Below are 12,725 nucleotides of genomic sequence, written 5' to 3'. Positions count from 1 at the left end.
TTCTCTCCCCCTGTCTTCCCCTCCTCTCTCCATTTCTCTGTCCTATCCAACAGAGTAAAACCTGGCTTTCTCATCAAACATATATATATTTCTAAAAATTAGTTTCACTTCGTTTCAGAGGAGACACTACTGCGACTACTTAAAGTCACATAATTAAATATTTCTGAAATAGTCTATAGCCAAACGATGGCCCCAGGGATAGGTGGCTAAGAGAGGATTGTGTCATGCGTTTAAAACACACATACTCAATTAGCCACTTCTTTGTGTCTGACTAAAACTGGTTTCAAGTTAAACTGTAATTTCGCTTAGTCTTTCTTATAGCTCTATCACGTATATCATTTTGTTAGAAATGTTTTGTGTCATTCAAAAGAAAAAGAAAGTAAAAGTTTAGAGCAGCTGGCTTGAAATCTAATGAAAGCATAACTCTGGATATTTGACATAGTTTAGAATTGTAACAGCCATGGGCTCTGCTCATGTGGTGTACACATCTTTTCAAGTACTGATATGCACCCATCTTTCTGCTTTTGCAGCAGAGGCTGGTAGGGAAACTGGAGTGCAACTTGCTATGGAGAAAGAAGTGCATCTTCTATGGGGTTTGAGGCAATATTGGGAATGGTCTTCAAGGTCTTACGCAGCACTTGTTAGTCTGTGGACTAACATTCAGACAAGGCCAGGGACTCCCAGTGGGAATCATCACTCTCAAGAATGCTACTACAAGAGTGGAATTCAGAGAGCTGTTGAATGTCAAGTCACTTTATCCTATAATGCTACCCAGCAGTTCGGGCTGAAGAGGGTGCTTAGACAATGGCAAAACAAAAACAAAACCTCTCTTCACCTCAGACTGTATCCAAAGACTTCACGTGTGGAATGACAACCCTTCAACTTCATTACTCGGGTGAGACCTTTCCTTTTATAGTACACTCTAATTTCATCTCAGGTAGTTCACTTTCTAACAAAGTCCCATAATCTAGATATACACCAGTTTCTGTGAGAGAGAGCTTATGTGCACACGTATCCATAAACTACTGCAAAATATATACCTGAAAGCAGAAGTACACTAGAGTTTGCAGTGAGTACCTCCCTAACACTTCCTCTCCACTATTCCAAGCTTGGGATCCATGATTGCTCAACAAATTGTTTGGCTTCATATGTTAACTCTCTTTTCAATCACCAGGTTCCAGATGCCACCAGGATGCTGGCTAGGCTTCCCTGGATTGAAGACCCCACCAATGTGTCCTGGAGCTCAGCTTCCCCAGAGACACACCTTACTAGGGAAAGAGAGAGGCAGACTGGGAGTATGGACCGACCAGTCAACGCCCATGTTCAGCGGGGAAGCAATTACAGAAGCCAGACCTTCTACCTTCTGCAACCCTCAACGACCTTGGGTCCATGCTCCCAGAGGGCTAGAGAATGGGAAAGCTACCATGGGAGGGGGTGGGTTATGGGGATTGGGTGGTGGGAATTATGTGGAGTTGTACCCCTCGTACCCTATGGTTTTGTTCACTAATCCTTTCTTAAATAAAAAATTTTAAAAAAAAATAACCTCTGTTATGATTTCTTGGGTTGGCCAATGCCCCTGTACCTAATAATTCTCATTCTTATTCCTCTTCCTCTGTTTCTCCTTCTTCTATTTTCTTCTTCTCCTCTTTCCTCCCCTTCTTTCTCTTTTTTTAAATTTATTATCAGAGACAGAGAGAAATTGAGAGGACAGGAGGAGATAAAGAGGAAGAGCGACAGACAGATACCTGCAGCCCTGCTTCACCACTCATGAAGCTTTCCCCTGCAGGTGGGGACCAGAGACTTGAACCTGGGTCCTTGTGTGCTGTATATATATATGCGCTTAACCAGGTGTGCCACCAACTGCCCCCCGCCTCTCCTCCTCCTTCCCCTTCCCTGCCTAACCCACACACACAATGAGAAAGATTAAAGCATCTCTGACCCCTTACACACGCAGTTGTTTTTTTTTTTTTTTTTTTTGGGGGGGGGGGGGAATGCACTTTCTAATAAACACTCTTATTTGAAGTAAAAATGACTTAGGTTCCAGGAAAATGTTAACAATCAGAATACAGAGAACAAAAGACAAACAAAACAACCAAACCAGAGTAATCTAAGGTAAAGAAGAAACTTCTGTGACAACAAAAAGCACTACAGTAGACATGAAAGGAGAAATTAGGGCTCAAAATTGCTTCTCTTCATGAAAAGACCAGGAATGCAAGAGACACAATCTAATGGTGATCTCACCTGCTATTCACTTTAAGAAAGGAAATGACTATAATCTATATGAAACATGCAACACATAGTAAGAAACTTTCATGTGGGCAGCGCAACTTTTCAGACTTTTTGTTGTGGTGCTTGTTTGGTTGGCTTATTTGTGAGAAGGTTGATGAAACAGTTGAAGAGACTGTGTATTCCTCTCTGGGTAAGCAAAGTTGACTTTAGAATTCGAAGGCAGTGATTTACAGAAATGGCCAGCACTCAGGCCCTGGTTAAGAAGCACTTAATTGGACTCTAGATTGACTCCAGAGAGAGTATTATATTATTCTATCTCAAATTTCACTGTCATTTCTTCCTGTTAAAACTTTAGCCTCCAGCCTTCTTGTCTTCAATAATGTATGTAAAATACCACAAAGCAAAGCACTTTCCTGAATTCTGTATTTTCCAAAGGGGAAGCTATGAAGATTTTAAATGCTACCTGATATTAGAAAGTCACCACAATTTAGTCAGCATCTATAGTAGTTCTCCTGAAACTCTTGTTGGCAACCTTTGCCAAATTCTACCACAGGGGGCAGCATAGTACATAAAAATATTTTTTGTTGGTTTTGTTTTAAATCAGGGGGATGAGAGTAAAAATCTCATCACTTGTACTGTGTGATTTTTGGCTTCTCTGACCTTTATTTACTTCATATCTTAGGAACATGCAAACATGTGGGTTTCATACACAATCTGTTAAGGTAAAGTTTCTACTGTATGCTACTGCCTAAGCTCTGGCAAGAATGGAAAACATCAAAGAAAAAAATGCAAACACGGGCTGCACCTCCCCCCTCCATTTTTCTCTTCAGTTTCAATTTTGTACATATAACCTACCCAGAAATGATAAGTGAGTCTGTCCACAAGGTCTGTCTAATCAACTTCCAAAAAACAAGTTTATAAGAATGGTGCTTAAAGTTGCAGAAAATACAGCCAACATTAATGTCAAAGCTGGAAATTTTTAAATGATTACTATAAGTATAGTCTCAAAAATCAAAGTTCAAGATTTAAAAGAAACTGTGGCATAGGGTAATGCCAATAAGTGTACCTATCAGGTAATATTTTTAAAATGCTGTTGAAAAGTAAAGTACACCGGGAATGATACTGAAAAAGTTTCAGTAATAGACAAAAAGGAAAACGGTACCAGGGCACAGTTCACCCAACAGGGCAAGTGCCTTTACAAGCAGGAAGCCCTGGGTTCAAGCCCTGGCACCACAGGAGAGCACCACAGCACCCGGAGGGAAACTCCATAAGTCGATACTGTCATTTTTCTTTTTCTATCCAAAACAGAAACAAAGAAAAAGCAGTTGTGGGAGAGAGAACCCCAGTATGCACAGGGACCCAGTTCTGCAATAAAAGAACAGATCAACTGCAGACTGAAATCCTACTTTAAAAAGAAGAGCATCACTCTGCTTGAATCATCAGATGGTTTTATATTCTTCTTCCCTTATTAACAAAGGCCAATGACCTCAAAATAAACAGTTCGTCACACAAATAAACATACACAATCCAACGATTTAGGCATCTAGCCCTGTTGTCGGGGGCTTCACTTCTGCGGCCTTCGTGGGGCTGCACAATAACTTGCATTCACAACTCAAGAGGCACAGGGAAAGCAGACTTAAATCTGACATACTTTGTTTTTAAGGCTATAACCACAGAAAGACACATCTGAGTGTTCTGTTTACGATTTCATCTTGAAGGGAAAGGAAGCATAAAGCACCTGTCAAACCTGTGTACTGGAAGTTTTCCTAGAGAACATTATGAGGACCTGTCCTCTTGAAAAAGACTGTTTTGTCCATCTGGCTTTCTTGATTTCCATTTGAGATATAGCAGAAATCACTGTTAATTTTTGCTTTGCTCAGTGTGGCTTAGTCATGATTAAACTTGTTAAATAAGATAATGCAATCAAATGCCCCCACTCCTCCAACTGAGCCCTCAGAAGAAAAGACAGGACTCTACCCCCACCCCCTTTAAACATAGTAACCTTGAAGGAGAGAAATCAAGAGCTGGGGATAAAAGCTGTGTGGGCTGCATCATAAATAGGGTCTGAGTCTTGCCAACAAAGCAAGGCTGGAGCTACTAGTGGTAAACTCAAATTCAAAGCACTTGCTTCCACACCATGAACAGGGGTGGTAAAATGGATGAAAGCCAGTGCTGGAAACCACTTCCTACTTAAATCACATCAACTAAGCAAAACCTAAGGCTGTCAGAAATAACTGCCTCGGGGGCATGCACGGGCACGCCAGTTAAGCATACATAGTGCTATGCGCAAGGGCCTGTGCAAGGACATGAGCGGTGAAGCTGGTCTGCAGCTGTCTTTCTCTCCCTTTCTGTCTCCCTCTCAATTTTTTTCTGTTCTATCGAATGAAAAGGAAAAGAAAAAAGAATTAGAAAGAAAGAAAAAATTCCTGCCAGGAGTGGTGGATTCACAGTGCTGGCACCAAGATCCAGCGATAACCCTGGAGGCAAAAGGAAAGAAAAAGAAATGATTTCCTCATAGTTTGAAACAAAAGGTAACACAGCAGTTCGAGTATTAAACCATGTGTTCTAGATCAGGTCAAGTTCGGTTAAAGATGCTATGTTTGTGTATGTTTATAGGCTAAATCAATGATTCACTATAAAGTGAAAAATAAGCAAATGAGAGTAAGATGATCCGCTATTACAATCACTGTCTGCAAGCTACTATAAAAAGTTAAAACGTGACAGCAGCAACAAATGCTGGAGAGGATGTGGGGACAGAGGAACCCTTTTACATTGCTGGTGGGAATGTAAATTGGTACAGCCTCTGTGGAGAGCAGTCTGGAAAACTCTCAGAAGGCTAGACATGGACCTCCCACAAGATGCAGTAATTCCTCTCCTGGGGTTATACGCCAAGGGCTCCATAACACCCAACCAAAAAGAGGTATGTACTCCTATGTTCATAGCAGCACAATTCATTATAGCTAAAACCTGGAAGCAACCCAGGTGCCCAACAAATGAGTGGCAGAGAAAGCTGTGGTATATATACACAATGGAATACTATGCAGCTATCAAGAACAATGAACCCACCTTCTCTGACCCATCCTGGGCAGAGCTAGAAGGAATTATGTTAAGTGAGCTAAGTCAGAAAGATAAAGATGAGTATGGGATGATCCCACTCATCAACAGAAGTTGACTAAGAAGATCTGAAAGGGAAACTAAAAGCAGGACCTGACCAAATTTTAAGTAGGGCACCAAAGTAAAAACCCTGTGGTGAGGGGTAGACATGCAGCTTCCTGGGCCAGTGGGGGGTGGGAGTGGGTGGGAGGGATGGATCACAGTCTTTTGGTGGTGGGAATGGTGTTTATGTACACTCCTAGCAAAATGTAGACATATAAATCAGTAGTTGATTAATATGAGAGGGGGAAAATCAATTGTATGTCTCAAAGTTTTTCAAAACACAAACTGAATCTTTTTAATATATAGGCTGTGTATTTGGTATGTGGACTCTCTCAAAAGCCTAGACCAAGTAGATTAGAAGCATCCAATAGCACAGCTATATACAAGATACTGGATACTGTACAGCAAACCATAACAAAAGGACTTTTCAAAGTTAACCCAATTACCAAATAATGTGATGATAACATTAACTATCGATTGTCTTTTTGAACCCTAAGACAGCAGGAACCTCACATCTCCACTATAGAGCCCCTACTTCCCCCAGTCCTGGAACCCTTGGATAGGGCCCACTTTCCCGTATGCGTCTCCCAATCCATACCAAATAATATTGCATCCGCCAATCACAACCTAACCAATGCAACAATTGCCACCTCAACATGCTTCACCTCAGACTGTGTCCAGAGACTTCACGTGTGGAATGACAACCCTTCAGCTTCATTATTCGGGTGAGACCTTTCCTTTTATAGTACAGTCTAATTTCATTTCAGGTGGTTCACTTTCTAACAAAGTCCCATAACCTAGATATACACCAGTTTCTGTGAGAGAGAGCTTATGTGCACACGTATCCATAAACTACTGCAAAATATATACCTGAAAGCAGAAGTACACTAGAGTTTGCAGTGAGTACCTCCCTAACACTTCCTCTCCACTATTCCAAGCTTTGGGTCCATGATTGCTCAACAATTTGTTTGGCTTTGTATGTTAACTCTCTTTTCAGTCACCAGGTTCCAGATGCCACCAGGATGCTGGCCAGGCTTCCCTGGATTGAAGACCCCACCAATGTGTCCTGGAGCTCAGCTTCCCCAGAGACAGACCCTACTAGGGAAAGAGAGAGGCAGACTGGGAGTATGAATCAACTAGTCAACGCCCATGTTCAGCGGGGAAGCAATTACAGAAGCCAGACCTTCTACCTTCTGCAACCCTCAATGACCCTGGGTCCATGCTCCCAGAGGGATAGAGAATGGGAAAGCTATCAGGGGAGGGGGTAGGATATGGAGATTGGGTGGTGGGAATTGTGTGGAGTTGTACCCCTCCTAACTTATGGTTTTGTTAATTAATCCTTAAATTAAAAAAAAAAAGTTAAAACGTTCCTTTCCAATGAACTGTCTGACTGGTAAGTCTACCCTGGTGGTTATGATTTTCTAATTCTCCAACAATACGCAAGAACCAGAGAGCATGCAAACAGAAAGACTTACTGAGTCTAGAAGCCTGACAAGGGGAGGAAAAACGACAGAAGCTGTGCTACATACCTCATCCATTCGGAGTATAATTCCTTTTACTTTCTCTCCTCTTTGAATAGACCATTAGATAGGAACACTGACGAAAAAATATGATTAAAATAAATTCTAACTCCAGCAAAATGTACACAATGTATCAGAATGTCCTGTAATTTCAATAGTCCCAAATTACAGAGCAAATAAATTCTAGTGTTCAGGAGAGGTCAGAATTTACTTTGACTCAGGAACTAATCAATAAGAATAGTCTATATATATATATATATATATATATATATATATATACCACTGAGAATTTTTATTATGATCCTGTGTGTATTCACACTCTTTATAACATACAACCACTTTAGTACAGTAAGTTTTTAACATACTTTAAAAACCAGAAATTCTATCTGTGTGCTCCTATGTCCTGTAACACAGCATTCAGCAACAACTCACGGTCACTACATACCCTCCTTCATTTTCTCCCCATAAGTATTATTTTGAAGCAAAGCCCAGACACGGTATCATTTCATTTTGATTATAATCAGATGGGGGGGGGGGGGAGAATGATACAACAGAAAGTTCAGAAGTGAGATAAAATGCTGCTTCCTTATCTCCACAATTTCAATCTCTTGTCATGATCGCATTTTTGTTTCTTTGGTTGGGGCGGGGGGGGGGGGGGGGGGGGAGGGGTTTTGCTGGAGAGAGAACACAGCACAAACGCTTCCTTCAATGTGGTGGATGCTGGGCTTGAACCTGGATCACACACACAGCAAAGCAGTGCACTATTCAAGTAAACAATTTCCCAGTCCATCACAACCACGAGTTTTGGTTTGTTTGGGTTGGTTGGTTGTTTGTTTAAACCACAGCACTGATCAGCTCTGGCTTATGGCAGCTGGGGGACTGAATCTGAGACTTCAGTCTCAAGCATGCGAGTCTCTTTGATAGCCATTATACTATCTGTCCTCGCCTCACAGCCAGTCTCAGCAGACATAATATCTATGAACATTCTGAGGAAAGCAGCACTTATACCATCAAGAACAAGAAATGGCAAGACTAAATTTACCGCAGTTGCCTAATCACTTCTTCCTTCCAGCCTAGACAGACTTCACCATTTTAGCACCTCCCTGCCAGTCCAGAAACAAAGGAAACACCGGGAAAAGGCAACAGCATGACTGACTGGTATATTACAGTCCTCACAGGACCGCACTAGATGGAAATGTTTTGCTCAACATCAGATAGTCCCCTAACCCCTTAATTGACAAGATCCTTCCAGTTCAGACAGGAGTCTGCCTGCTTCTAAACCATATCAGTTGCTAGCTCTAGTGGTTACTACTAGTTAAATGAGATAAGGAGGCAATACAATAAAGTTATCTCTCCTTAATGGGGAGGAAAGAGAAATTGCCAGCAAAGGAAACGGTGATAGAAACTGACAGAAAGTTAAGAACTAAGTGAATCTTGACATATCTTCACTCTCTCATAGGAAAATAATGGTCAAATTGGTTTGGTTACTACACAGTAAATATTCATGTCCATTTAAGAAGCTCATAGAGTATTCTACAAAATGGAGCTAGAGAAAAATCCCTGTTGTTCCTGAACATTTTAGCAACTAGAGGAAAACCAAGTAGTAAAGGTAGAACCATCTTTTCTTATCCTTTCAGTATGTAGGAGAAATATCTCATAAATTTATGTGATCATATCTAGTACTTTAGCTTTTAAAAATACCAACTCAGATTTCAGAATCAAATATCAATAAGAAGGAGGAGAGGGGACAGCATGACGGTTATGCAAAAAGACTCTCATGCCTGAGGCCCTGGAGGTCCCAGGTTCAATCCCTCACACCACCATACACCAGAGATGAGATGTGCTCTGGTAAAGGGGAAAAAAGAGAGAAAAGGGAGGGGAAAAAAAAAAAAATCAATATGCAGGCTGGGGAAGTTTCACTTTTGTATTACTTTTTTTTGTATTACTTTTGTATATGATAAGAAATACATTTTACAAAGGTTGAATTTTAATCATTACAATGAGAAAACTAGCTTGGCTTCCTCAACACTTGTACCTTGAAGCTAAACCTGTAACTACATGGTTTGCTCTCACCAGTTTCTTTTTGTAAATAAATTCTTCACTGCTTTATTGACAGAAATCATGTTTCATCCCAACCTTCTCCACAGCACATAACCTAGTTTTTGCCAGTCAAGATTTTAAATAAATCTTACATTATTTTCATAGTAATAACCACATTCCCTCTAATTTGTAGTAAGAGTGTCTGAATGTTAGTATATTGATTTCTCAGCCTTCAGTAAAAGTAGTCCATTTTATTATAATAACCTAGAGATGGATTTTGCAGTCATACAAAGACTGCGCAGAGCTACACTACAATTAATGAGGGTGTGCAAAAGCTCTCGAGTGAACTGGAAATGAGTTATACTCACTTTTGTTGTTTTTGTATAGAATGGGGAGGAGAGCTGGTGAATAGGCAGGTCCACAATGCTGCTGGAGTTAGTGACACTGTTACTATGTGTGTGTTCGTCTTCCCTGCTACTGTCATCAGACTGATCAAAGTCATCACTCTCCTGGTCCATTTCCTCCTCTTCGTCGTCGTCCTCATCTTGTTCACCAGCATGCTCTTCATCCTCCTCTTGTTCTTCTTGGTTTCCTGAGGAGTCCTCATCTACCGAAATAAACCGATTGTTGTTTTCTTCCATCTGACCATGCTGACAATCATTTTGGTCTCCAGGCCGAGGTTCTGCTCCGACGACTTCACCATTCCTCACAGTGTGCTCCTCCTCGTGGTGTCTGAGCTGCTGCGGCGGCGGCTGCTGTTCCTCCTCCACCACACGATTCATCTGGTCCTCATCTGCCTGGCTTGAGGAAGGGTTACCTCTCAGAGAGCCTCCAGTTCGTCGTCTTTTGCTGCCCACAGAGAGCAGTTCCTGATTCATTTCCAAAAGCCAGCTTGCTACTTCTTGAACCTTGGCTAGACTATCAGAAGATGCAAAGGTTTTCACATTCTGTGGAGGGGGGAGATAAAGGGAGAGAAGGGTTTGTACACTCTACACTGTTCTTCTTCTTTCATCTATGTTTACATTCTATGTTTCATTAAATATTTTAAAAGCATTTAAGACATTAAGATGTACTTTAGTAATCAATAAAAGACTAAATTATAAAATGACATTTTGTAAAAACATACACATAACTCATACAGCAAATAGGTTGAATCTCATTTTTAAAAAATAATTTTAGAACGAAGCTTTATAGGTTTATTTTTTACCAATAAAAGAACTTAGCCAAAGAAACAATGTTGAGGTGTAGCTCGGCAGTTCATAAACTATATCCCTGTAAGTCTTCCATGGGATGTTAAGAAGTCAGTCAGTCAATCAATCAATCATCTATTTGATGCTCAATTAAATTTAGAAAATGCCAAGGTAGACCAAGTTTGAAAGGTTTTTCTAATCCTCAAAATTTCTCCAAATTCTCTGGTCACAGAACCTTATCTTCAGAGAGATACTTGTCAGGTTCTAAGCATACTTGTTATGTTTTGCCGTTTTCATAATGACCATATCCAGCAAGTAGCATATAAACAAACAAAAAAATTATTTTCTGAAAGGGGAGAGGGGATGTAAGTTCATGCCCTCTGCCCAGTAACTCCACCTGGCAATGTAGTCTAAGGAAGTATCCTAAACCTGAAAACAGATTGTGCAGAGGCTGTTCACTGCAGCTCCATCCACAAGAGCATGTAACAAGCTTTGAAAATCAAAACTCCAATGTCCTATACTAAAGAACCTATGAGTTGACTGCAGATGCAGTGTGACCACTAAGCATGCCACCAATAAAATAGGTATGTTTACATTACATTAAGGACAAACGCAGAAAACTACATGGTTACCATCTGCTTTAAAGCTACACACAGGCTAGAAGACAATATATCAAGATATAAACTGCATTTAGGCAGTGATAAGTTTGATCTCATGAAAAGTGAATCTTTTCATATTGATTGTTCTTAAAATTCCATCCTCTGCATATATCTATATGTACTGCTTAATATTACATAATTCAATGCCAACACATTTATATAATGTTTCTCTAGAAATAACTTTAAGATGGTCTGTGGGATGAGACAGTATTCTCAAGTATGAAGTCCAAAGCTCAATCTAGAGGCAACACATGTACCAGAATGATATCCAGCTCGCTTTCTCCCTCTCCTAGCTCTCTCATTAATAAGTATATAAAATACTTTAATATTTGTTAAGGTTCATGAGACACAATAAATACGGTATTCAACTGCTATAACTCACCTAAGAATAACTGCATGATATCACAGTGGTCTTTAGATAAAACAATTTAATTTGCTTTTCCTAAGCTTGCCACTATGTGGTTAATACCATAAAAGTTCATAGTTTATACTTATATCTTTGAAATGAAGTCAACAAAGTCTAAAGGATTGTTTTCAAACTGCAATATTTCTTTTTTTTTCTTTTCTATAATTTATACAATCTCCAGGGGGAAGTTGAAGCATGAGAGTGTTTCTTTAGTTCTACTAACACTACAAGTATAAAGAAAATGTTTAAAGACTCAGTCCTACAGTGCCTAGTGATTAAAGTAGATCTAAAAGACTGGGAACACAGTAAGCATGTTGGGTTAGAAATCTGCAAAATAAAACAAAAGACAGTAGCAGCTGAATGAGAAAAATGGTCAAGAGAACAGGTTCAGGCACAGGGTATAGACAGCTAATGGTTATGCAAACAGACTGTTAATGCCTGAGGCTCCAAAGTCCCAGTTCAAATCCCCCCAACCACCAGAAGCCAGAGCTGATCAGTACTCTGGTAATAACAAACAAACATGTTTGATATGCATAGCTACATAATTTAGGCAAAAATGATCAAGGACAAAGCAAAATATTGATCAAGAAAATGAATATATGCCTGATGTTGTTTAGAAGTACTTTACAGGAGTCACTGCATGGTTTTTAAGATAATAAGATCCCTAAGTTAAATTATACTTTACATCATGACTCTATATGCATGTATTTAATTAACTAGACCTAAAACAATGGCTTCAGAGAGAGGGGACTATGGAATGTTCCAGATACCTCTAGTCTCTATAAATCACTGCCCTTAAACACAGGCTATGCTCATTATTCACATGTAACTATGTTCTATAATATTGCCACAAATACTAAGCTAGATCACTCCCAGAGGAAATAAGGATTAAGTTCCTGTAAGGCTCTGGGTCACATAATTTTTGTCAACTGGAAAGTACATGCTCTTTTTATATATATGTTTCTAGTAAAAGGTATTGTTTTATATCATTTGGTTTGTTAACACTGAGCTCACAGGCAACAATAGTTTAACTCATTCATGCCTGAATAAGCTTAATACATATGTGTTATCCAAAACCGTATCACCACAGTAGACAGCACCTTATACTACAATGCCTCAAGATTTTTTAAAACAGCAAGTCACCAACAAAAAGCCTGAAAAACTTTTAGTGAACAACACTCCAAGTAAACCACCAAAAAGGTCTTAGGCTTCCCACTGAGAGCTGAAACAAAAAGGCATCACATTGTCTGACCTCCAATGGGGATGTACCTCAGGAAAGTCCCATCTGTGTGGTCCATGACTGTGAGCACACCGTGAGGACTGGTTTTGTGTCACTAACAAATTTTAGTGAATAGGTAAATTTGCAAACTCGAAATCTGCGAGTGAGGACTTATTCACAGACCTGCTTTTAAGTGATTTATCACTTCTAAGTCCTCTAGATAGAGCACTGCTTGCAATGGAAGATTTAGTGTTCAGAGGTATCAATGTGGAAACCACAGCATTACATGTTACACTGGCTCTGGTG

General features: G+C 39.9%; 1 protein-coding gene across 2 annotated transcripts in view; it reads right to left on the bottom strand.

Moving 5' to 3' along the window:
- The window catches only part of FBXW7 (F-box and WD repeat domain containing 7), a 176,663-nt gene that overhangs the window by 82,099 nt on the left and 81,839 nt on the right, over nt 1-12,725 (bottom strand). For both annotated transcript variants that reach the window (XM_060178953.1, XM_060178954.1), the window contains one exon: nt 9,314-9,892. In XM_060178953.1, coding sequence (XP_060034936.1) covers nt 9,314-9,823 — 510 coding nt within the window. In that variant the 5' untranslated portion in view covers nt 9,824-9,892. The remainder of the gene's footprint in view (nt 1-9,313; nt 9,893-12,725) is intronic.

This window comes from Erinaceus europaeus, chromosome 19 (assembly GCF_950295315.1).
Source record: "Erinaceus europaeus chromosome 19, mEriEur2.1, whole genome shotgun sequence".
Taxonomy (NCBI): Eukaryota; Metazoa; Chordata; class Mammalia; order Eulipotyphla; family Erinaceidae; genus Erinaceus; species Erinaceus europaeus.
This window is presented reverse-complemented; position numbering and strand designations above follow the sequence as displayed.